General features: G+C 41.2%; 1 protein-coding gene and 1 long non-coding RNA gene across 6 annotated transcripts; one reads left to right on the forward strand and one right to left on the reverse strand.

Annotated features, from left to right (window-relative positions):
• Window positions 1-1,400: 1,400 nt before the first annotated feature.
• LOC126402708 (uncharacterized) lies at window positions 1,401-11,035 on the reverse strand. 2 transcript variants are annotated; one of them, XR_007571261.1, is made up of 7 exons: window positions 10,885-11,035; window positions 9,618-9,699; window positions 6,222-6,430; window positions 5,315-5,481; window positions 4,669-4,802; window positions 4,494-4,585; window positions 1,401-1,539 (listed from the first exon to the last, which is right to left on the reverse strand). It is a non-coding gene; the product is annotated as an uncharacterized LOC126402708 (long non-coding RNA). The 2 variants fall into 2 exon arrangements; XR_007571260.1 differs by lacking the exon at window positions 9,618-9,699.
• LOC126402707 (protein phosphatase 1 regulatory subunit 12B-like) lies at window positions 1,444-22,192 on the forward strand. Of its 4 annotated transcripts, none has more exons than XM_050064892.1 (8): window positions 1,444-1,559; window positions 9,878-9,894; window positions 10,013-10,142; window positions 12,289-12,393; window positions 12,574-12,624; window positions 12,808-12,858; window positions 13,611-13,681; window positions 18,002-22,192. In XM_050064892.1, exons 1-7 carry the CDS (start codon window positions 1,458-1,460, stop codon window positions 13,650-13,652), a joined length of 498 nt encoding a protein of 165 aa, XP_049920849.1. In that variant the 5' UTR covers window positions 1,444-1,457; the 3' UTR covers window positions 13,653-13,681; window positions 18,002-22,192. The 4 variants fall into 4 exon arrangements, with proteins under 4 accessions (XP_049920849.1, XP_049920850.1, XP_049920848.1 ...); XM_050064893.1 differs by having other exon boundaries at window positions 13,614-13,681; XM_050064891.1 differs by lacking the exon at window positions 13,611-13,681.
• The last annotated feature ends 38 nt before the right edge of the window (window positions 22,193-22,230 follow it).

Consider the following 22,230-nt stretch of genomic DNA (forward strand, 5'->3'; position numbering starts at 1 on the left):
CATGTCCTCAGAAATTAATGCCACATGTACGCAAGATGCAATAGGCACATGAATGGCAGGGGCAGTGTGAGAAACTTACTCACCATTGTCACAAAGTGTTTTATTTAGGGGCCATGTTTATTGTGTACGTCATGTTCTACACAGGTGAGGTCTCCGATGTGCCCTCTAGTGGAATCCTCCAGTAACACGCGTAGTACACAAGCAAGAATGTGAACAACTCTGTTCACGCTGCAGCCGGTTGTCTTCGTGTAAGTGTTTAAAAAGCTTATCTCCTTTTATCTCCGGCCTAAAGCTCACTAATTAACATGTTATATCTTGTCTGTTTAATTCAAAACTGTACAAGAAAAATCTCCCTTGATATTTGTACAAACCTCAAAAGGCCACAGGATGAAAATAATCATCAGGGCTGTGGGACAAAATTACCAATGCCTCGTTAATATGACAGGACTGAAATGTTAAATAGATTAGGCACATTTTGGTGCAAGGAAACGCAGCACAACTGCTCTGTGTTGACACTGTGTAACACACTCACACTAACAGCATCTCCTCTCCATCACACTGCGGGGTGCACCGAGTTACTTGACACTTCACGGTTGTTGATGGCTCCTCAGGTAATACTGTGTGTTGACCTTCCAGGACACAAACTGCTGCTGCACCCCTCCAACTCTGGCTTTGTGCTCCACCTCTCCCTTATCCCCCGTCCACATCAGTGGACAATTTTAGCCCTGAGTGCCGAGTCCGGCCATAGCAGAGCCTCTGGCAGACTGCCAAGGCTGGAGAGAGTGGGGAGGAGGAGGGGGCTGGGGGTAAGTGGTGGGGGTGGGGGGGGGGGGGGGGGACTGGGAGGGCGACCAAGCAGTGAAAGGAGAAGAAGAGAGAGAAAGCAAGGGAGGGAGGGAGATGGAGTGTGTGTGTATAACTTTGGGAAACATAGGAAGAGGCAGCAAAGGGAACAAACTTTTCTCTCTTGGCTGCTTCCATTTGGACTTTTTCACATTTCATCAAAGACGTCAGTGTTGACAGAGCGGACACAAGGGAGGATCATTTGTTTGCTTTACTAGTTAAAGAGTTACTTTTCTGTTTTTATGACCAGCAGAAGTTATTTAGTTTTGTTGTTCTTTGCATTTTTATCTGATTATTGCTTCACTGTCTGAGCTTTGAAGAAGGCGTGACCACACATCTGAAATCCCTCCAAACTTAGCTGCAGCTCTCTCCAGCTCATGGGAGTGTAAAGCTGGACTGAGACACACACACACACACACACACACACACACACTCATACACACATACACACACACACACCTGTTGTTGCTGAGGATTCCCCAAGAGCGCAGTCATGGGCATCTGCGTCACTATTGCTTGAGGGAATCTGTGCGTCCGTGCAGCTGTTATCTGGTGGTAGCCTCGGCGAATGTTACAGTAGAAGTTGACCTGCCAGTCCACAGAAGAGGGGGGAGATGTCATCCTACTACCCACGCACCAAGGACCTGACTCGCACCAGGAAGTCACTGACAGAGTCACCGCCGTCCTCTCCGTCCCCTACAGACAAAAACTACAGAGTAAGACCAGAAACTTTTCTAATAGATGTCACCAGTTTAGCAGCATAGATGTGTCTAATTTCCTATCTCTATATGTGTTATTTACTTTCAGGAAGCTGTGAAAAGTATTAATATTGGACATCTTAGTTTATTTACCCTCTATCCAGTGACTTGAAGACACTTGAACAAAGAACCTTATAACTTGTTTTCCTCACTGATTGATCCATAAACCATTTTTAACTACTAAAAAAACTACTACAAATTATCAAAATGTCTAAACACATGACAGCACAAACCCTGTGTAAAGTAGAGCCAAAACAATTAGCCGATTAATAAATGGAAAGAAAATGAACTGGCAGCTATTTTCAATTATTTATTAATCATTTTATTCATCTTTTTTTAAAGCAAAAGTACCAAATAATCTGTGATTTCAGCCTCTGTAATTTGAGCAGTTGCTACTTTTCTTCATCATATGATAGTTAAATGAATATATTTTAGTTTTTGACAGTCTGGGAGATAAGTCTGAGAAGATACCGCACACTGCTCTTGCTCATCATCACAATTTATTGGTTATACTAACATTTCAGTCCCTCTGGACTCCTGTTTGCTCTTCACAAAGGTCCAGAGAGACTGAAACGTTAGTGTAACCAATAAACTGTGATGCTGAGAAAGAGCAGTGTGCGGGATCTTATTTGCTCAAGACTCAAGCGCTACTTTTCATCTGAGAAAGTCGGATATCTCCTTTTAAATAGAAAGACAGTTTGACAGATAAAACTAAAGACATCCTCTTGATCTTTGAAATTATACTGGGCATTTCTGACAGTTTTTTGAAAGTTTTTTTTTTGGCAAAGCGATCACTTGACTACTAAACTAGCTGATTAACTGTTAATTGAAGTAATTATTAGTTACAGCCCTTGTAAAGTATTTATAGGTTTGGACATGTGCCGCGGTGAGCGTGTTCAGTTTAACAAATATTTAATTACTTGACAGGGCTCCCGTGCTATCGAAAAAAATAAATTCAATGATTTTTCAAGGACATTCCAGGCCCAATTCCATAAAGTTCAAGGACCCAAGGCAGCAAAGTTTGAGACAAGGATCAAGGTTCATAAAATAGCTGAAGCTCTGTGTGTGAGGATGCTGCATATGTTATGTAGAGCAACCCTGTTTGGGTTTTTGGTGCTGTTGTAGTTGTCGGTGTTGTTATAGTTATCTATTTATTTATCTAAAGATATGGTGCATGATAAATTTCCAAAAGGAGTAATATCCATCTAGCTATGTATCCATGGTTACTTACTAATACAAAACAGTATAATGAGAACTAGCAGGCTTTACTGAAGCTCACAGACAACAATTAAAAATTGCCCTTTTTATGACCCACGTGTCCATTTTAAAAAACATTCAAAGCCTTGATATTTTCTCCTTGAATTCACATTATTTCAAAGGATTTTAAGGACCCCTTTCAACCCTGTATTTCCTATTGTCTTTATGATTTTGTGCATTTGCATGAATAATCCGTCACTCCTGATTCAGTTTATTACAATAGAGAAATAAGTTGTGAACCACTCATCATCTCAGCTTATGTGATGGCCCATGGAAGAGAGGCGAGTATTTGCTCTCAGAGTCTGACCACACATTTCTGGAAAAGACTTTTGGATTGAAACGTTCCTTCTGTAATTTCCTGTTATGTTTTTTCAGTGTAAGTGGCTTATTCTCATGGGCGTTGTTTGACTGTTGTGTTTATGTCAGTGCTCAGACTCTGTGACAGGCACATTTAAAGGGACAGGAAGAAATGCAAAAAAAAAAAAATGAAGCAACGTGATTCTGTCTGTTTAGAGATGCACACATTTGCCCATCTAATGTCATGCAACACTGCTACTCATTACGGCACGGTTGCTCGCGGTGAATGCTGTGGATGCTGTCATGTTCCTGCCTTCTTTTCAGAAACTGTCAGTCTGCCTGTGCTGTATCCATGGTGGGACTCAGGCAATCATTTTCCATGATGTCAGCCCAATCTGAATCGGGCTGAGTTTTCATGGGAGAGAAAATGCTATGCAGAGAGGGGGCTGGGATCAGGTTGATGCAGTATTTTTAGCACTTGCCACAATGTTTGGATGAAAATGTGGTCCTCTTTAGTAAAATACAATGTGTGTTACAGCTGGGAGCAACAGGAAGTGGGATAAACAGGAACACATTTGCATTATTGGATGACACTCATCATTTGGCAGATGTTCACAGCCGTGGGAGGTAACTAAGTATATTTACCAGAGTACTGCGATTTAGTACAACTACTCCTCCTTTTCATTTACTACACTTCATTTACACATTTTACGATTCTGCTTATTGATCCTGAATCTATTTGATTCTCAAATCCAATTCTTTGAGGACTTTTATTTTTAAAAACTTTTACACAATTCATATATTCATATTCACAGCTCACTTTATACAGTTCATGGGACCTGTTAAGTGTTTAATTTGGTTGCTATTATTAAATAATATGAGTAAGATATTAATCTGTTCTTTTTCTGTAACTGTAACACTGAAACCTGCTGAAATGACAACATAGTAACAGTCCAACAACCAATTAATTTACAGTTTAAGGAGCTGCAGCCATGTGGGTGTTGGTGACGAGAGAGAAGTAGGAACATCTGAGCGTGGTGCTTGGTGTACTTGCATAATTGCAACTGAACCAAATAATAAATATACAAAACTTTGGTCGGGACTAACAGTGTAAAAACTCTCTAAATCAGAAACAGCTCTTGTTGAGAAAAATAAGCCTATCTGACTTCTCAGGCAGTATCCCCGAGTGGAAGACTAGGAAAAGAGGAGGCCTGATGATTAAAAACAAACAAACAAAAACCAAATAAAAAAAGCTTGTCATTAAAAAAACATTCATTAAAAGCATAGATCGTGGTTAAGCCTAGGAACCTATTAAATATAATTTCATCTTGTACTTACATGCTTGTCTTCCTCACTCCTTCCTCATTCTCTTGGCTTGCCTCAGACCGCAGTGTGACTCCACCATCTCCTCCATGATCACGCTCTGTTGACTATGAGAAACATAACTGCATTTAGACATTTTAATGACTGAGGAGGAGACAGTATATATTTGTACATGAATAACAATTTTCACCTGTTCAGAGTCAGTCAGTTTTCAAGCCAGTAACTCAGTCCAGTCCTGTGTCATCCATCTTTGTTTAAAGTGTGGGTCTAATGCAGTGGCCTCTTCAAGAAAGTTCCTGTTGTAATCCCTCTGTAAAACATATTCTTTAAACATAAGATTTAGTCACAGGAATAGAATTATTGGTAACACTTTACTTGAAGATATCTACATAACTATTACATGACACGGCCATGAACCTGTCATGAACATTATGTACATGTCATAAATGTTTATGACTGCTGTCATTAAGTGTCATTTGGTTTTTGCAATGACAAGTTGACAGTGTTTGGGTTGTCTTGATTATGACAACTTGACATTAACCAGGATGACATTACCAGAAGATGTCTTTGTCATGACAACTTGACGTTAACAGGAAATGCACCTCTTTATGTGTTTATGACAAGGTGACATAATGATTGATACAAAGACATCTTTTGGTAATGTCATCCTGGTTAATGTCAAGTTGTCATTATAAGGACATCCCAAACAATGTCAACTTGTCATTACAAAAACCGAATGACACTTAATGACAGCAGTCATAAACATTTATGACATGTACATAATGTTTATGACGAGTTCATGACAGTGTCATGTCACCCAGGTTTGCCCAAACTACCTTCTTAAGGTTGGATACAAATACTGCGTCTCCCTCTTTAACAGCAAAATGCGTCTCAAGCTTTTGGTGAATCAGCAGCATCTCACCACATGCAGAGTTCATTTCAGTGGAAACCTAGAGCGTGGACGTGTATAAAACTCTCATCAGGTTCATGAAGCCGGGCAAGTCTGTGTGAGAGGAATACATTTTCTAAGTTCAAAATATGGATCGTCTCTGCCAGTTCACAAATGAGCTGGTACTTTAAATTCATTACATAGTACAGCAAACTAATCTGAAAACTGATCCTTCTTATCAATCCCTCTACATATGTTTTCTCTCTGGGGCTTACAGATTATATCTCTGCAAACACATAAACAAACTCAACATACTGTTACTGTAGGTGAGGGGTGAGTGAGGAGCATGCTTCTGTAGGGCCGTAACCATGCATTTTTTGACGTCTCTCTGCTCCAGCACACCTGATTCAAATTTTATATATGACCAGCTGCTTGGTAACTAGGTGATCATTTGAATCAGGTGTGTTGAAGCAGAGAGATATCTAAAGCATGCAGGGCTACAGCCCTCCAGGACCAGGGTTCAACACAGCACCACCCCTGCTGTAAATATCTCAAATATTTGAACATTTTCCCATCTTTACGCACATAGTTTGCCTTAAAACACCCAAGTAGCAAAATGCAATGGTTCTGGAAAACTGTTTGGGTTTTTTTCTTTTTGTAAGAGGAAACAAATAAATGAATTAATAAATACAGAAAAATGTGTGAACCCTGTGACAGTCTGGAAACCTGTCCAGCGAAAGTGAAGGCAGTGTCTTGCTTGTTAGTTAGAGCAGTAGGCCTAAATATATATAACAGTATTTGCACAAAATTCCCAGTCTTGCTGTTAAGAACAAGAATATCTAATTTTCACTTACCCGATAATGACGAAGTGCTGGCTGTTGGCTGAGGGCTGACTGAGGAGGATGAGGCATGGTACAATACGTCTTACAGGGTACACTCATTACTGCTCATGCTGGAGAAGGTGCTTTGTCATATAAGTAGTGCATCCTCACTTGCAGGAAGTAAGTATGGTACAGGTGGTGGTTACTGTGGTCCCTAATGAGCAGACGATGCAGGAAGGCAACTGGAAAAAAGAAGTAAACAGTAGTGAGTGTATAGGGTGTTTTTATCATTACAGCAACAGACAGATAGAGCACTGTCAATCGCGAGTCCTCAGAGAAATCACAGTTAAATACTGCCACCTACTGACATAAAAGAGTATAACAAGACAATACCAAAAAATACACGACGCCTGCCATGATGTAAGGCTATTATGACAGTGATTTACATACAATTAATGCAAGTTATTTAATTACTGTTTTGTTAATATACTATTTACATATTATAGGCTATTTATTATTATTTCAACATCAACTGAGAGTACAAAATATTAAACTGAGGGTGCAATGAATTATTTTACTTTACGTTTCACATTAAAATTTTACATGACAGAAAACATTTGATGAGCTTAAGAAATATCAAACATTATAAAAGATTAAACAAATGGTACAAAGGGTACCTTTTTGGCTTGTGGCTTTATAAAAAGAGACAGCCTCTTTGAGTTCAGATGTCCATGAGTTGTTAACAGTCCGACCAAATAAATATTTCCCTATTTCTTTAAAATTTGTTAAATGGTTTAAATCAATTTACTGCTTGAGGCTCAATTTGATGAAATTAGCCAATATTTCAGAAGAAACGCAAGAATTAGACAACAGTCAAAACGTGACTATAAATTTGTGGAACAGAAATTGGGATTTTCTTCTTCTGTTGTACCCGTTACTCATTTCACAGCCCATAGTAACCTTTTGGAGAGGGGCCTGACTGACCCCTAGGTTAGGAACCAATTGACTAAACTAACTGCATATAAAGTAGTTAAAATGAGCTCCACCTCGAACACCTCAGGAAAATACTACTTAAACACTGATGCAGCAGAATTAATAATCTAGTAATGAACTATATTTGCCAATAACTGGCATGTCTTCAGGAGAATGAGTAGGCCTACTTTTTTTATTCTAAATACTGTACAGGACTTTTACTTGTACCTGAGTATTTTTACATTGAGGTAGTAATAGTTTTACATACGTAAAGGATCTGAGTATGCCACTCTGTATGAGGCATTTTGAGTCAGTTCTCTGCAAAAACAAAAGGAGGAAGATGCTCTCAGTGGCCAGACAGACTCAGATACTGTAAAGAGTTAACAGTTGAGGAGGAGTGAAATGAGAAAAGGTGAGTGAATGTGGAAGAAACGTCTTTTATGGTTATGTGTGCAGTGTCAGTTCCAGTAGTGGGGGTAAAGGAGTGTGTGTGTGTGTAGCTCAGATTTTCCTACTGCAAAATCCAGTGAGCTCTGAAGGACTGATGCTGTGACAGAGCGAGGGGAAATGGTTAGAGGGAGGGTGAAGAGTCTCCTAATGATGATTTCATTGGCTCTTGCAAACATTATCGTTTATATACTGTAGCAGGGAGCGCATGGAGGCAGCCTACATCTGTGTACCCCCGACTCCCCCCCTGGTGTGCATGATGTTGGTCCTGGCAAACCATAAAACTGGAGGCAGTTGTGTTTACAGAGCGCCCGCGGTTCATGCATGCACCCGTTTCCATCAGTCTGACACCCTGTTGTTTTTCTCCCCCCACAGTTGATTGTCTCCTCCTGCATCTGCTCCGCTGAGCCACATGTGCCACTTCTGACTCCTTCTGTTTTTCCTAACAAGGGAATCACATTGCTGCAGCTGCTATCAGACGCAGAATTTCAACTATTACTCAGTTTCTGGCTTTGGCTTTATTTTGTCAATGCGTTTTGTGATGCAGACACATATGTAAGAGCATGTTCTGCTCTAGGGATTTCCTCTTTTATTAAGAATCAGGTGCTGTGAACCCCACTGGGCTCGCTTAAGATTTCACTGGAATTAAGTTTTAAAAAACTCATTTCACCAATTTGCTAATCCTTTAGTGTGAAATAGGTTTGCGTACAGGAACTCATAATCTTAAAAGAGTTTGGTGAAGGGTTGTGTAACAGTTCATATCCCCGAAAGCAGACTTCACGATGATTTATTCATAAAACCAGGGGGCCAATCATCCCGGTTGATTAACGAATGTACACCAAATCTGATCGAGGAATCTCCTCAGCACTGCATGAAGAGATGGGAGTGAGTGCGAGCTCTTCATGGCTCCATCCTTGGCCCTTTTTCATCAGAGGTCATGGAGGTCTGTTTTTTCCTGGATAGCTCTGCTTGAGCACATGACCACATAAGGACAGGCAGCGCTGGCTCAGTTATGTAAACACTTGCTGAGGAATAGCTCCTTTGACGCTGCGTGAAATATCCCCCGACTCTGCAAATGTGTGCGCAGGAGTAACTGTGCACTCTGTTCCCTTTGACATGAATTGTCCTCCTATAAAGTGTATGCTTTTTACTGCAGTCTACATCTGCTTCTTGTCTCAAACAGCTTGGACCACCACACAAGACGTTTATTGTTGTTTATTTCTAAACAGAGGTGTTTAAGGCCCTCTTTGCCTGGCAAGACAGCAGCTCCAAATCTTTGAATTTAAGAGTAAAGTTTACGAGATATTGTAAAGACATTGGGGATGAGTCTGGACTTATGTAAGGCCTCACTTTTCCAGTCTCTCTTTTCCAGTCTCGGACTGATAGTAAACATCTCCAGTCATCATCCTTTCATGTGCCATGTTTATCAGCTGATGGCAGTGAGTTATGTATTTGCTCAGTCTGGTTCGGAGCAGAAACAGGTCTGGCTGAGGTCTGATAGATATGAATTTTGATATTGGAGACCCCTCTGCACACAGCAAATATCATGGACATCAGCACAGGGAGGCAGTAGACAAATAAACTACACCCACCAGCTAATTAGATATGGGCACATCTTTGAGGTAATATGATTTCTGAAAACAGACCTGTGTGAATTCTAACTGGAGAAAAAAAAGATATAAACAACTGTGAATGTAGCACAATACCCAGACTCCTTGGTGAAGTGGAAACAAATTCAGTATGTGATCACCACAGGCAACTTGGCAGCCATGTAGACTGGACTAGTCATAGCAAAACCCTGCCAGGACAGCCTGCTATCAGTCTGTTGTCTGAGGTCAGACGTCGACCCGTCACACAGTAGATACTTTGCTTCTGATGTCATGATGTCATCTTTATGCTGCAGGCATTTGCGTGGCAGCCGCCTGTTCTAAAAGATTAACGGGGGCTCACCGGGGAGGTTTGACCTGCATGAACCCTGTCAGTGCAGTGTTTGGGTGAATTATATCTCACCTCTGCATGCATTTCTTCCCTCTGGGACTTCAGGTCTCTGAACACGCTGTGATAATTCACTTGGAAGTTTTGTTTTTCTTCTCTGTTGTCTCAGAATGGAAATGGAAATGGGAAAAAAATATTTCACTGCCAAGCCTCTGTTTGGTCTTATCAAAGAAATAAATCTGGATCTAACCCCGACAGAACATTTTTACACTGTGTTGTTTCCATGCTGAACTGTTGAATGATCAAACTAACATGGCTTGTTCTTTGTCTTTCAGCATGACAGACTGTCAAGGTAAGGATTTAGCTTTTTTTTTTTAATCTCCTGTAATATGAAACTGTAGTTCCTGAGAAAAATCAAAAATAAATGCCCTAAATAAAGTGGCATTGTGGACTGAATGTGTTACTTTTAGATATGACTCCAGTGGGGAGAGTGCAACAGACAAACCACTGGGCCGCACCAGCTCTTACACTCGGAGAGAGACAAGGCTGGCTGCTCTGAACAGACAGGAGCAAGACTCCACTACCAAAGACTATAAGAAGGTAGTAACTTTTCAGTTTCAATAAGCACAATCCCTCCTGAATGATTCATGTGGTGCAGAAAGCTGTAAGATCACCAGGCAGATTTATCTATTTTAATAACATTCCAATGAGGGCAGACAGATGGAGATTTAATTGGATTTTAAGATAATTAACAATGTCAGAATCTCTGGAATCTTTAAACAAAAATTTACACAGTATTTGTCTAAAATAGTGTCTATGTAATATGAGGCTTCTGCAACCCTATACACGTTGACCTTATAGACAGATTAGCATTATACTAGTTAATTTTTTTTTCATGTTAGGGAATAGGTTTAATTTTTTATTCAACTGATGAAGAGACACCTTGTCATATAGCCATACTGTACAGTAACATCAGTGTATCAATATTATGAATTTTGCTTATGATACATTTCATATGACATATGTCATATTAAATTATTGTTGATGTTGAACGTCATACAAATAACCTCAGAAAGGGAAAATAGCAGTTTTTTGGATAATGTTCAAGATTTTGATAGGGCAGTAATTTCTTCATCATTTTATTTATTTGACACCCAAAATGTTCAATTTTCAATAAATAAATTGGAAGCTGAGTAAAAATGAAACCAGTGTACACTGAGTAAAATATGTCACTAAACCAATTCACTTTAACAAGGCTGCAGCTAGCCGGCTAACTGACGTTAGCTGGCTAACGGCAGTGCTAACGGCAGAAGCTAGCAAGTTTTGGTTAACGTTAACTTACCTCTGTAGCGTTTTAATTCTGAAGGAAGTCCTCAGAGTAGGACACACGGCTCTGAGAAGAGCAGACAGACTGTCAGTCTTCCTTGGACGCTATTGCCACTAACATTGGCTGAGCTAGCCGCTAGCTAATACTAACACTATCTAACAAGACCTCATCGCAGGTTGGCAGGCTAGCTAGTTAGCGCGCTAGCTGTCAAGCGGCTGTTGCTGTGTGTGCGCAGGCGCAGTCCCATTGGTTGACTTTTTTTTTAATATATAAATATAAAGAAATGTAAATTTCTCTTGGTCTGACCTTGATAGATATCAGTGTTTGTGGAAGTGTTTTACAGATCAGTTCCTAAAGTTAAGACCAGCTTGGGCAAAAAATAAAATCAAACTTGCTTAGCCACTGTGTCAAGCTAGCTAGCTAGCAGCTGGCTAACTGTCAAAATCTGAAAGCATTGCCAGCAAGCACACATTATTGGAAATATATATACATAAATAGATAAAAAGATAAGTAAATTAATGTATGTATGTATGTATATACTGATCAGTCATAACATTTAAACCACTGACAGGTAAGGTGAGTAAGATTATATTGTTACACTGTTCTGTTGGGAAACTTTGGGTCCTCGCATACATGTGGGTGCCACTTTACGTGCACTACCCAACCGAACACATTGCAGACCAAGTACCCCCCTCCCCATGGTAACAGCACTGCCCAATGACAGTGGCCCCCAATCAGGACAATGCACCATGCAACGCCACAGGTGTGCTCAGGAATAGCCAGAGGACAATGACAAAGGGCTCTTGGCATCAGTCTGGCCTCCAAATTCCCTGGATCCCAGTCCAATCGAGCATCCATAAGACATGGCGGTACCACACCTTGCAGCCCACAGGACTCAAAGGATCCACCTCCAACTCCTTGGTGCCAGACACCACAGGACACCCCCAGAGGTCCTATGTCCATGCCTCGACAGGTCAGAGCCAAGTCTGATCCATGCTGGGGCTTCAGACCTGTCGAGGCAAAGACACAGGATCTCTAGGGTCCAGCCACCCACGGATGCTCCTTGTTATGTTCCTTGGACCATTCTTGTGCAGTTTCTGCAGTGTGGCATGGTGCAGTGTCCGCTGGGGTGTCCAATGCCATTTGGGAGTGCTGTTGCCATGAGGGGATGTACTTGGTCTGCAATGGTGTTTGGGTGGATGATGCGTGTCAAGTGGCATCCACATAAATGCCAAGACACAAAAATATAGCCTATGAATATATAAATCAATATATAATTTTCTTATATGTCCTTTTTGTTTATTTAATACAGAATATTTTGTAGTTCTATATGTTTACTTGCTATAAAAAAAGGATTTGATGCATTGAAAGTCCAGAATCTCATGAATAAAGCTTGTTCTTCATTTTGTCCACTTTCAGATGTATGCAGAAGCTTTGCATGAGAACGAGAAGCTAAAGTCCAGGTTGCAGGACAGCAAATATGAACTGGCCAAGATTCGGTCCCAGCTAGAGAAAGTCACCCAGGTACAAAAAACAGAAAGCTGAAAACGGACAGTTAAGTTGTCTTCTTGCTGTTGCACCATCATCCGTTTCCCGCGGGTGTGCAGATGGAAGATCATGCCTGATTACTTTATGAAATCATGTTCAAAAATAAATATAATTCTCCAGAAAAACTCACAATAACAGAGGCATCCTGTCTTTTAGAGGCACGACAGAATATCAGAGAGATCTTCAGTACTTGAGTCGGAGAAAAGGGTAAGTGTCTTGGCAACACTTTGGCATTTTATTTGTCATGCTCTTTTGCACTATCAAGATGAATGTCCATCTCTTTTCTTCACCATTTTCCTGTCATTTTTCTGTCTGCTTTAATACTAGTCGAATGGCTTTTCTCTCAATATAAATATATTTCAGTTGTTTCTTCTCCTTCTTTATTTGCAGGAAAAACAAGCTCTTGAGAAAAGAGTGTCAAACATGGAGGATGAGTTAAAGGTCAGTCCTTGCAAAAATAAATTTTGCACACTCACCCTGGGTTTAAATAGCATATTTTTTTCTCTTATACAAGTCATGCGTCATTTACCTCAGTGATTTTTTCCCCCCTCCAACATTATAATAACACTAACGGTACTTGAAGGTACACACCTCCAGCAGAGCCCCTCTCACCCATGCTAAATCAATCACGCCTACAAGCAAAGCAAAACACACACATATAGCACACTCCAGGGTTGCGGTTAGTCAGGTGGGTTTCAAGTCAAGGAGAGGGAAGGTTAATGCTTCAGGCTCATTACCCACAGTGTTCTGTTGGGCCACTTCCTGCCAGGCTAAGGAGGAGCCTGTGCTGCTGCTCCCCTGCTCCACTTATCCCACTGTTGGGGTGAACATGGTGACCTAGTTCCAGCTGAATACCAAACCCCGTCCAAGAGCAAAAGACCTGCTTTTGTGAGACATTCCTGCACTGCACTGTGTGTATTCTGCTTCACAAAGAGAGACGCGGCCGAGCAGCAGAGCGATTTCAGGCCTGAGTAGACGTGGTCTGCGCTGTACGTGTGTGCAAGCAGTCACAAATGACACAGTAAGATTATAATTTGATTGTTATGGTAATGTTATATTCCTCAAGAGGCATAAAATCACAGCTCGGGTCTGAGAAAGTGTAATACGCAGACAGTGACGAGGACTTTATAAATAGGACAGTGTTGTATGTCAGCAGCAGATGTTTGACCCCCGTGTTGTCGTGGTTCCCTCAGCAGGACGCCCCACTGCGGTTCCGCTGTGGGTACCAGCCCTGAGAGCAGGTTGTCTCAGGGGAGGGGGGATGGTGAGTGGTCGCTATGACGCAGAGGAGTGATTGACACCTGCCTGTCACCTCACATAATTCTCTTCTGTCAGAGACTCGGGCATGTTTACACGTGTGGACACACATGTATGTCACATGATAAGCTGAAATAGTTAAAAACTTTAGACAAAGTGAAATGATACAGCGGCACAGGCACGCGTTTCTATCTTCTTTAGATGCAGAGCACGCCAGTAAGCTGGCTATTCACTCACTCACAAAGTCACTTGTTCACATTTAGCAAGCTACAGATTGCTGTTCAGTTGTAATCAGATTAGTGCCACCCACTGGAAAGGAAAGATAGCAGCAACACTCAACTATTGATGTAAGATTTTCCTAAAACGTATGAACTCATATAGAAGTTATCCCTCTCAATCATCACGTATGACTTAATAGAGGTGTGTGGCGGTGTATCTATCAGCAGAGATTCTGTCCTCTGCCTGTTTTTCTCATTTTCTTCTTATGTTTCTATGTTTGGGACATCCCTGGGCACACTGTGCAGGTGAGGCTAAAAATGTAGCAACCAGGTGCCAGACTATAAGCAGCACACATCCAAGAGGAGCCTGCAAATATTTAGGACACATTGCAGAAAAAAACACAAATATCATGAATCAAGGGTTGGCTTTCATTTTAACCGATGATACTGTTTACAAACAGTTCACAATTCCTGCATAGTAAACCTTTAAGACGTGCAGATGCAGAAATGTCAGTGTTGTCTTCTCATAACAGCTGGTGTTATTTTAACACGTACACTACTGTGTGTGAGTGTTACAACTGCTGCTGCTGCTGCTGCTGCTGTTTTATGTGTAGCTATTTTAAAAACTGCAGTTGTGACACACTGCAGGTGACAGAAGCTATGAAACTCCTTGCCTAGATGGTGCACATAAGCACATCTACAGTAGAGGGGCACAGGTGCTGAGATCTGAGCGACAACCTTCCTGACTGATTAATGAACCCAATGCAGAAGTGCCAAAAACTGCAGCTCCTCAAACGGCCACTTGAGGCCAGCTCTAAAAGCAAGTCAGTCTTCACAGACTTACATGTTAATGTGCCCAAGTTTATGGCAGGAATAAACATGTGTACAGTCTAGTCCAAGAAACGGTTTTGATCTCTTGAGCTAATTTCCTCGTCATGACATTCATGGCATGGTGTATTTTTATATAACTCACCAATTTAAATTTGTCCATGTATGATCACCTAGGGTCAAAAATCCAAGATAGCGACGGCCAAAATGTCAAACTCAAAGCTTCAAAACAGGAGTCCACAAACCAGTGGGTGATGTCACAATCAAAACAGTCTCACTTTGAAGTTGTCGAAATCCGGTGCTTGGGCAATGACTAGGAGCGTCCTGTAACATTGGCATGATACTCAGCCAGTCGCCATTATAGTTACATTGCGCCCGGCGGCATCAGGGGAAAATGTGGTGGGACAAGAACGAAAAAAAGGTGGTGAAAGTCCGAGTGGGGTCCAACATACACCGTCTTTCACCTGGGAGAGCAGGGTTCACGTCCTGTGAGATTATAAAGCCAAACCCTGTTCTTTTATCTTAAACCTAACCATGTGCTTTTGTTGTTGAAGGAAAATTCATGGTGTTGTACCAACGTAGTGCATATATTTCGAAAGAGACTGTATGCAAATGTTAAATTTCCTGTGAAAACAAAAGTGTATTTTGAAAGAAGACAATGCATGTAACAGGCAGAACTTGACACAGTGTCCCAGAACGTCAGCAACCAATTTACCCAGGGCACAGTGCATGTCATATGTCGACATGGAAAGTCCATAACCAAACGCCAGTATGTGACAAGGTTGGAGTGAGAAAGTGTTACCACAGTGGCTATGTTCTTTTTTTTTAAATACAGTCTATGTTTCAGACCTGCTGGCACTATGACTCTGTTAGTGACGAGTCCTGGTTTCAGGTGCTTCACATCAGACGCACTGTGTGTCCTTGTTTTCCCTTTTATGAAACAGTATCCATGTCCTCGTGCCTTATCCCTTTGTAGGGTCTTACATTTCATACAGAGCGGCTGAATTATTCTCGACAGCCTCCGAAACTTAATTAATAGCAACTATGTTGAATTATCTGCAGGACTTGAGAGTTTGGTCAGATCTAATTTAATATCAAAGAGCTCAGTATTAAGAGAGTGTAATAAAGGATACAGGTCATTATGCATTCTCGCCTCACTCTGTTCTTCTCTTCTCTCTTGCCAAGGGCACCTCTCCAGAAACTGCACCGTTTTATTCTAATACCGAGGGAACATTATATGCATGAACTGTTAGGTCCCAAACACAGGCTAGCTTCAAATTGCTTTAATAAATGTGTTTTGGAGTTGTAAGGAGCAGCTGGATGCCCTCCTTAAACCTCATTCTTGGCCATATTCACGTCTACACACTTGTGTTTGGGTCGCCTGAAACTCTACAAGTGCTCTGAGTGTGTGTGTCTGTGTGTGAGTGTGTGTGTGTTATGTGGTTTGCCCTCAGGAATCGCGTCAAACCACAGATGTTTCTGTCGAACCACATTGAGGTTCACCTCAAAAAGTCAGGCCAAGAAGGGAGGGAAGTGAATCGTTTCTTTTCCTCTGACGCATAACTGACGACTAGGCTCTTGCGTAAAAGTGTGAAATGGTAGAATATTAGGTTATGTGAATTCTTATGAATATATTTTGCAAAGCTATGAATATAATAAAACTTTAGCATCTCACCACTCTCCACATACCGATAAGCACAACCCCCCAAGGAGAGCTGGCTTCATAATTTCCTTTGCTTGTTGCAGCTTTTTCTATTTCTTCTCAGAATCTCCCTGTTGTGTAAATATTCTTTTATGTAAGTTGCTGATGAGTCCCTCTGATCTGTTGTTCTTCTCCCCTGTCTGTGTAGGTGTGTGGGCGCATGCCTGTATGAGTGGATATGTATTCAGTCTCTGTATGAGTCTTTCTCTTTGCACACGGCCTGCCTCCCTGCATGCTTTCTCTGTTGGCCCCTCTCTGTATCTCTCTCCTCCTCTGTGCAGGCTTTCCCTGCTCTGGCTCAGGTCCAGAGCTTGCGGAGGGTGAACGAGTGTCTCCTGGCTGAGAATAGAGCCATGCTGCGCGTCCTCGCCCGCCTCTCTGAGACGGCCTCCATGCCGGAGACAGAGGACCTCTGATCATCTGACATCATCTGTCCTCCTTTACCCCTCCTCTTCCTCCTCCTCCTCCTCCTCCTCCTCTCCCCTTCTCAGCCACATAACTTCTACGCTCCCCTGTCCTTCTGGTGCCTCCACAGCCCCCTCGTCCTCTGCTGTGTTCCTCTCAGGCAGGTCCTGCACCTTCCCGATGCTCACTCCCCCCCACACTGCAATGCATCCTCTGCACTCTTTTAACCTGATCTCTTTTATGGCCATCAGAGGGCAACCCTGCTGACCCCTCCCCCCCCCCCGCAAACATTTCTCATAAGCCTCCTCTGAAGTGTATTTTTAGCTGCATTCATGTTGCATGGGGCTTCACATGACATGAACTCTGCACTGGGAGTATTTATTTATTAAACATTCAGCAGCAGTCTGCACCATAAATGCATTATTGTGGTTATTGATTTTGCAACAGAAATATATGCGGGTCCTGTGTAATGTGCTGTGTAATCAATGCAAAGTTGTTTGCCAAGGAAATAGCCATTCTAGTCAATCTTCCAAAAAGGAAATGACACGTGAGATCATTAGACTTCAATATGAGCAAGTAGGTGAAACACTGGGTGTGTTTTGGTTCGTGTTCCCCCAAAATGTTTAACTATTCCTTTAATTGCATTTGAGCAGAGCATTACCATGATCATGGGATTTAAATACGTTATTTAATATGAAGAAATTAAAGTAGACAAGGGGCTCCAGACATGTGATTCCCCACATGCCAGGGGCGTTTGCTCACTCACCAGTTTTCAGTAATATGTCACAGCTAGAGAGCAGCGGGTTATTGTTTGTCTCTTGTAGAGGGGAAATACTTTGGCAAAGAGGGTGGTTATTTTTAGTCATCGCTCCTCATGAGAGACATGACCTAGTTTTGGGAAATTGACCCTCTCTCCGTTTCTCTCTCTTTGACTTTATTCTCTTTCACTTTTCACATGCAGAAAATATTGTCAAAGTCACTCCTCACTTGCATGATTAAGTACTGCAGAGCATGTCTTCATGGTTTGGCCTCAAACTTTAAGTCCACTTGTTATATCATTGAAGATATTGTCCCATTATAGTTGTGGTGAATTGTGTAGCTTTAAATGATTTAACATATATTTTTAAGTGATGATGTCATTTTCTAATATCATATTTTCCTTCTGCTGTCCCAGATCCTAACAGAGCTCAAGTCAGACAACCAGAGGCTCAAGGATGAGAACGGGGCTCTCATCCGAGTCATCAGCAAACTGTCCAAATGAAAAAGATGTCTGAAGCTCCTGTTCTGTGTCTGTGGACGCTCCAACCCTGATATGGCAGTTTAATTATCCATGATGTCCCAAGTTGTGACTCCTCTCTGAGTTATGGTGATGGCTGCTTTGCAGAAATAAATTCCAGTTGGGGACGTGTGAGGATCCAAAGAGAAGAGTCAAATTTCACTGTGTGCTATGATGGGAGTTACAACAAGTGTTGCTACATGATTAGTTATTGTTATTTTGTAATACCAGTATTTCACTTTAATCAAATAGGGACCAGTCGTACTGTTTTGAGCGACCTTTTTAAGGCCCACTTCAAACTGATCCAGGGGTTTGCATGAAGGTACTGTTCATAATATTATACCCACACATCACATTAAGTTTGTTGCTACATAATGCACTGCAGAAAAGTATTTTAATGTTGTCTTAATTGTGAAAGAAGAGAGAAAGGGCCTCAATATTCACTTTAGAATGGAGATATATTATGTTTTATGATTTCAATCAGAATTTATCACCACACAGGTTAAATGACGCCCAGCCAAGCGACAAACAGGCGGTCTGGTTACAGAGGTAAACACTAGATATTGATATCAAGTAGGGCTGGGTAATGGTATCAACCGAAATAAGTCAGAACTACATAGTATCGTAAAGTTTCCAGTCAACCGATACATGCATTTGATCCTTTTCGTGCCAATGGTCTGATCCCGAACCAGTCTTGACTCCCCGCTGGATCAGCAAACTTTCTGTTGCTGCCATCTCCGGAGCCGCTCTCCTGCTAGCGAACAGTCAGTTGAATGTCTGCCAGGTTAGAATGAGCTAACACAGCAGCAGCGGCTTACAACCAATACCGAGCTGTTAAATGCCCCCACCAAACTCACTCCGAGACCAAAATGGCTTGACTCTATCATTAAACCCATTGATAACCGTGAGGTAACGATGCTAACAGTTAGCCCCGTCACTGGTCCCCAGCAGCTACAACCCATACATCTGTGGTCTGGTGAAGTTGAGCAGTGTATTTCATGGCGTTGGCAGTTCAGCGGGTCAAGATGACACGAAAATGTTTGAAAGTATGGCTATGCCTCTCTGCTCAGAACTCTGTTGGTATCATTTTATGGGTTCTGGTATCATAATGTTTCAAACAATACCTACCCAGCCCTAATATGAATCCACCAAGGCACCTCAGTGGCAACAACCATCGAAGCCAGCACAGAAGTGCTGAAAGACGCACTTTTCTGACGGCAAATAGACTAAGAATGTATTGACATTAAAGAGAAACTTCTCTCATACATTTTTATATGAGCTGTGATGTAAAACGTATCATTTTGAACATTTTTACTCTATGATAAAGATATTAAGGCTCAATAAGACGCATGTTTTGGTTTGTGTTTGCCTATCCCGGGTCACTTAACTGTGCCTGCTTACCTCCCTCAGTGCCTCTTAAATTTGATCAGTCCAAGTCCTGTTAACTTCCCTTTAGCAAACCTGCAACCCATTTCAAACTGCTAGAATACATTTTTTATGACATTTTGATAATTAGATTTTATGATAAACCCCACTGCATTTAGTATTTGAATGCGACCGTATGCTTGCCCTGACAGGCAAAGCACGGAGTATATGCACTTTGTATAGAGTGGATAGTGCTGATCTTTCATCACTAGCAGCACTTTATTATCTTCATACTGGTTTCAGTTATTATGATAATGTAATTTAGTGTTTGCCAGATTATGTTCATTAGTTCTTTGTGTGGTTTCAGTAGCCATTTTTAATTAGTTTTTTCCCTTTTATAGAGGATTTTTTATCCAGTGGCTTCAAAACAGCAGATCATCTACACAGAGACAGTCCAAGTGTGTGTGATAGGAAGTGTCCTATGTTCTGTAATAGAGATATATTTATTTATTTATGCATTTCTTAGTTCTAATCTTTATACGTTTGTTTACTAGATGTTCTTTCAAAGGAATACACTGATTATTTTGGTTGACCTCTGGGTCATCTTACTGTTTGGTGATGAAGATAAACACCAAAATAATCCTCTGGTAGATGTACTGTAAATCATTTCTGACATTCTAGCCTCCACAGTGTTGTATGACTTTAAAGGGACAGTTAACCACAGCATGAAAAATACATGTTTTTAATTTTACCTTTAGTGCCATTCAGTCTAGACTGTTGGTGTGAGTTGCTGAATGTTGGACATATCTCCTGAAGAGATGTCTGCCTCCTCTCTAATGGAACTAGATGGCACTCAGCTTGTGGTCCCCAAAGCACCAAAAAATTTTGTGATACATTTGAGAAACTTGACAGCAATGTCTCTTTCCAGAAATCATGACCCGGTTACTCAAGATAATCCACACACCTTGTTGTGAGCTGTTTTAAGTAGGAACTATTTTCTTGCTCCCGAACTACACCCACCACCTGTATCAAAGTGCAGAAGGAAGAGTGCATCTACTGATAGCTCACCTAGCACCTCTGAGCTAGCTAATGTTATAGCTCAGTTACAGAGGATGCCATTAATGTTTACATCTCGTTATGTCATGAGCACAGATGTCTTGTCCGTGAGTCCGTCCTTCTGCACGGTGATACAGTTGGCAGGTGTAGCTCAGTAGAAAGGAAACAGTTTATTATGTACACCTGGCTACAGCTTACACAATCCAATTCTACAGCCCTGTAAAAATCCTAACTTTATGAAGCTTTTGTTCTGGTAATTTTGGCCATATTTACTGGCGCTACTTCTGTCGAATGTTATTAACATTTTCTTTAATATTTGGGGTCTGTAAAATGATTGACAAATATAGTGCTGCAGGTATGACATTTTTTTGGAGGCTGATGCAGAAGTTAGCGTTGCCCTGGTTCCCTCGTCAGAAAGCCTATCAGATTTTTCCATTGGATTTTTAGTATTGCACAAAATAAACCCTGTGGCAAACACATATTTATGCTACTTAAATATTTTGTTCAGCTAGATTATCTTCACAAATGAGCAAAGCGTTGGAGTGCTAACAGTGGATCTTTCTGTAGTCGCAGTACAGACCTGTGCACATTATGTCCAAAACTGAGCAAGGCACTATTTGATGGTGTAATCAATGTCTGTTTGGCGAAATATACCATAGCCCCGTGTTATTGCAATGGATAGTATTACAGCATTAAAGTGTTTATTGAATCGTTGATGTCTTTAATCTCCATTAAAGCAGCAGCACATTTGATGAAGTGAAGGGTTTATAACTTCCTGTGGAATGCTGTTTATTTCTAAATAGAGTGAGACGCATTCACAGTAGCTACATGCATATCAAAGAGGGAATCAAACTAAAGGATGCAGGATACCATGACGACGCTCTGTAGTCTCATATAGCCACAACCACCTAATTTGCAACACATAAAAGCATCAAAATTTACTGCCATATTTTATGTCATAGAACAAAATGTTAAAGTCTCTTAAGCTTGTGTTAACCACAGACCTTATTTCAAGCATCTAAGCAAAGACCCATTGACTTTAAGACGAGGAAAGCGGGGGTGCTAAAATGCTAACTCATTTCCAGGGCTTAGGACTCATTCCTGCAGAAAGTCTACTACTTTACATGAGAAATATGAATAAAACTACCACAGAGGCTGCTGCCTTGTAGTGGTTCTTCTGAGACTACATGGTGTGCATCACCTTCACTATACTCCAAAGGAATATAGAGAAAAGGCAGATAAAGCCATCCCTGCTGCAAAACAGTGTGTTATTTATGTATCTTATCATATCTAATACAGACTCAGCCTCACATTTTCATTAATATTCCTCTACCTGTAGCGCGATGAATGATGCACCTGAGACATGAATGATTTCGGTGTCTGTCTTCTCTTCACTTTAACAGATGAGTTGACCCAAGTCCCCAGTGTTTGATGTATTCCTTTAAAAACATGATGGTTTTGGCGTCCAACCAGGGCAGCGTGCTGTAACACCAGTGTTATCTTTGGTCACTTTTACTTTAAACTACAAATAAGATACAGCTGTTTCCATACTGGCTGTAGGTATATTGAACTATGCAGTGTATTGTATTGATGATGTTTGTAATGTGTTGATGATAGCTTAATATACGCACATTGGTTTACTCACTTTGCTTAATAAACTGTAAAGGAATGGAAATGTTTCCCGGTGTGATGTTAATATATTATGC

Source organism: Epinephelus moara, chromosome 16 (assembly GCF_006386435.1).
Source record: "Epinephelus moara isolate mb chromosome 16, YSFRI_EMoa_1.0, whole genome shotgun sequence".
Lineage (NCBI taxonomy): Eukaryota > Metazoa > Chordata > Actinopteri > Perciformes > Serranidae > Epinephelus > Epinephelus moara.

What these genes read in the sequence shown, in the direction of transcription:
- LOC126402707 (XM_050064890.1), top strand. Translation starts at nt 1,458, where the DNA reads ATGTCATCCTACTACCCACGCACCAAGGACCTGACTCGCACCAGGAAG. An exon ending in AGCTAGAGAAAGTCACCCAG is followed by an intron (nt 12,394 to 12,573) that starts GTACAAAAAACA and finishes CCTGTCTTTTAG; the next exon opens with AGGCACGACAGAATATCAGA. An exon ending in TACTTGAGTCGGAGAAAAGG is followed by an intron (nt 12,625 to 12,807) that starts GTAAGTGTCTTG and finishes CTTTATTTGCAG; the next exon opens with GAAAAACAAGCTCTTGAGAA.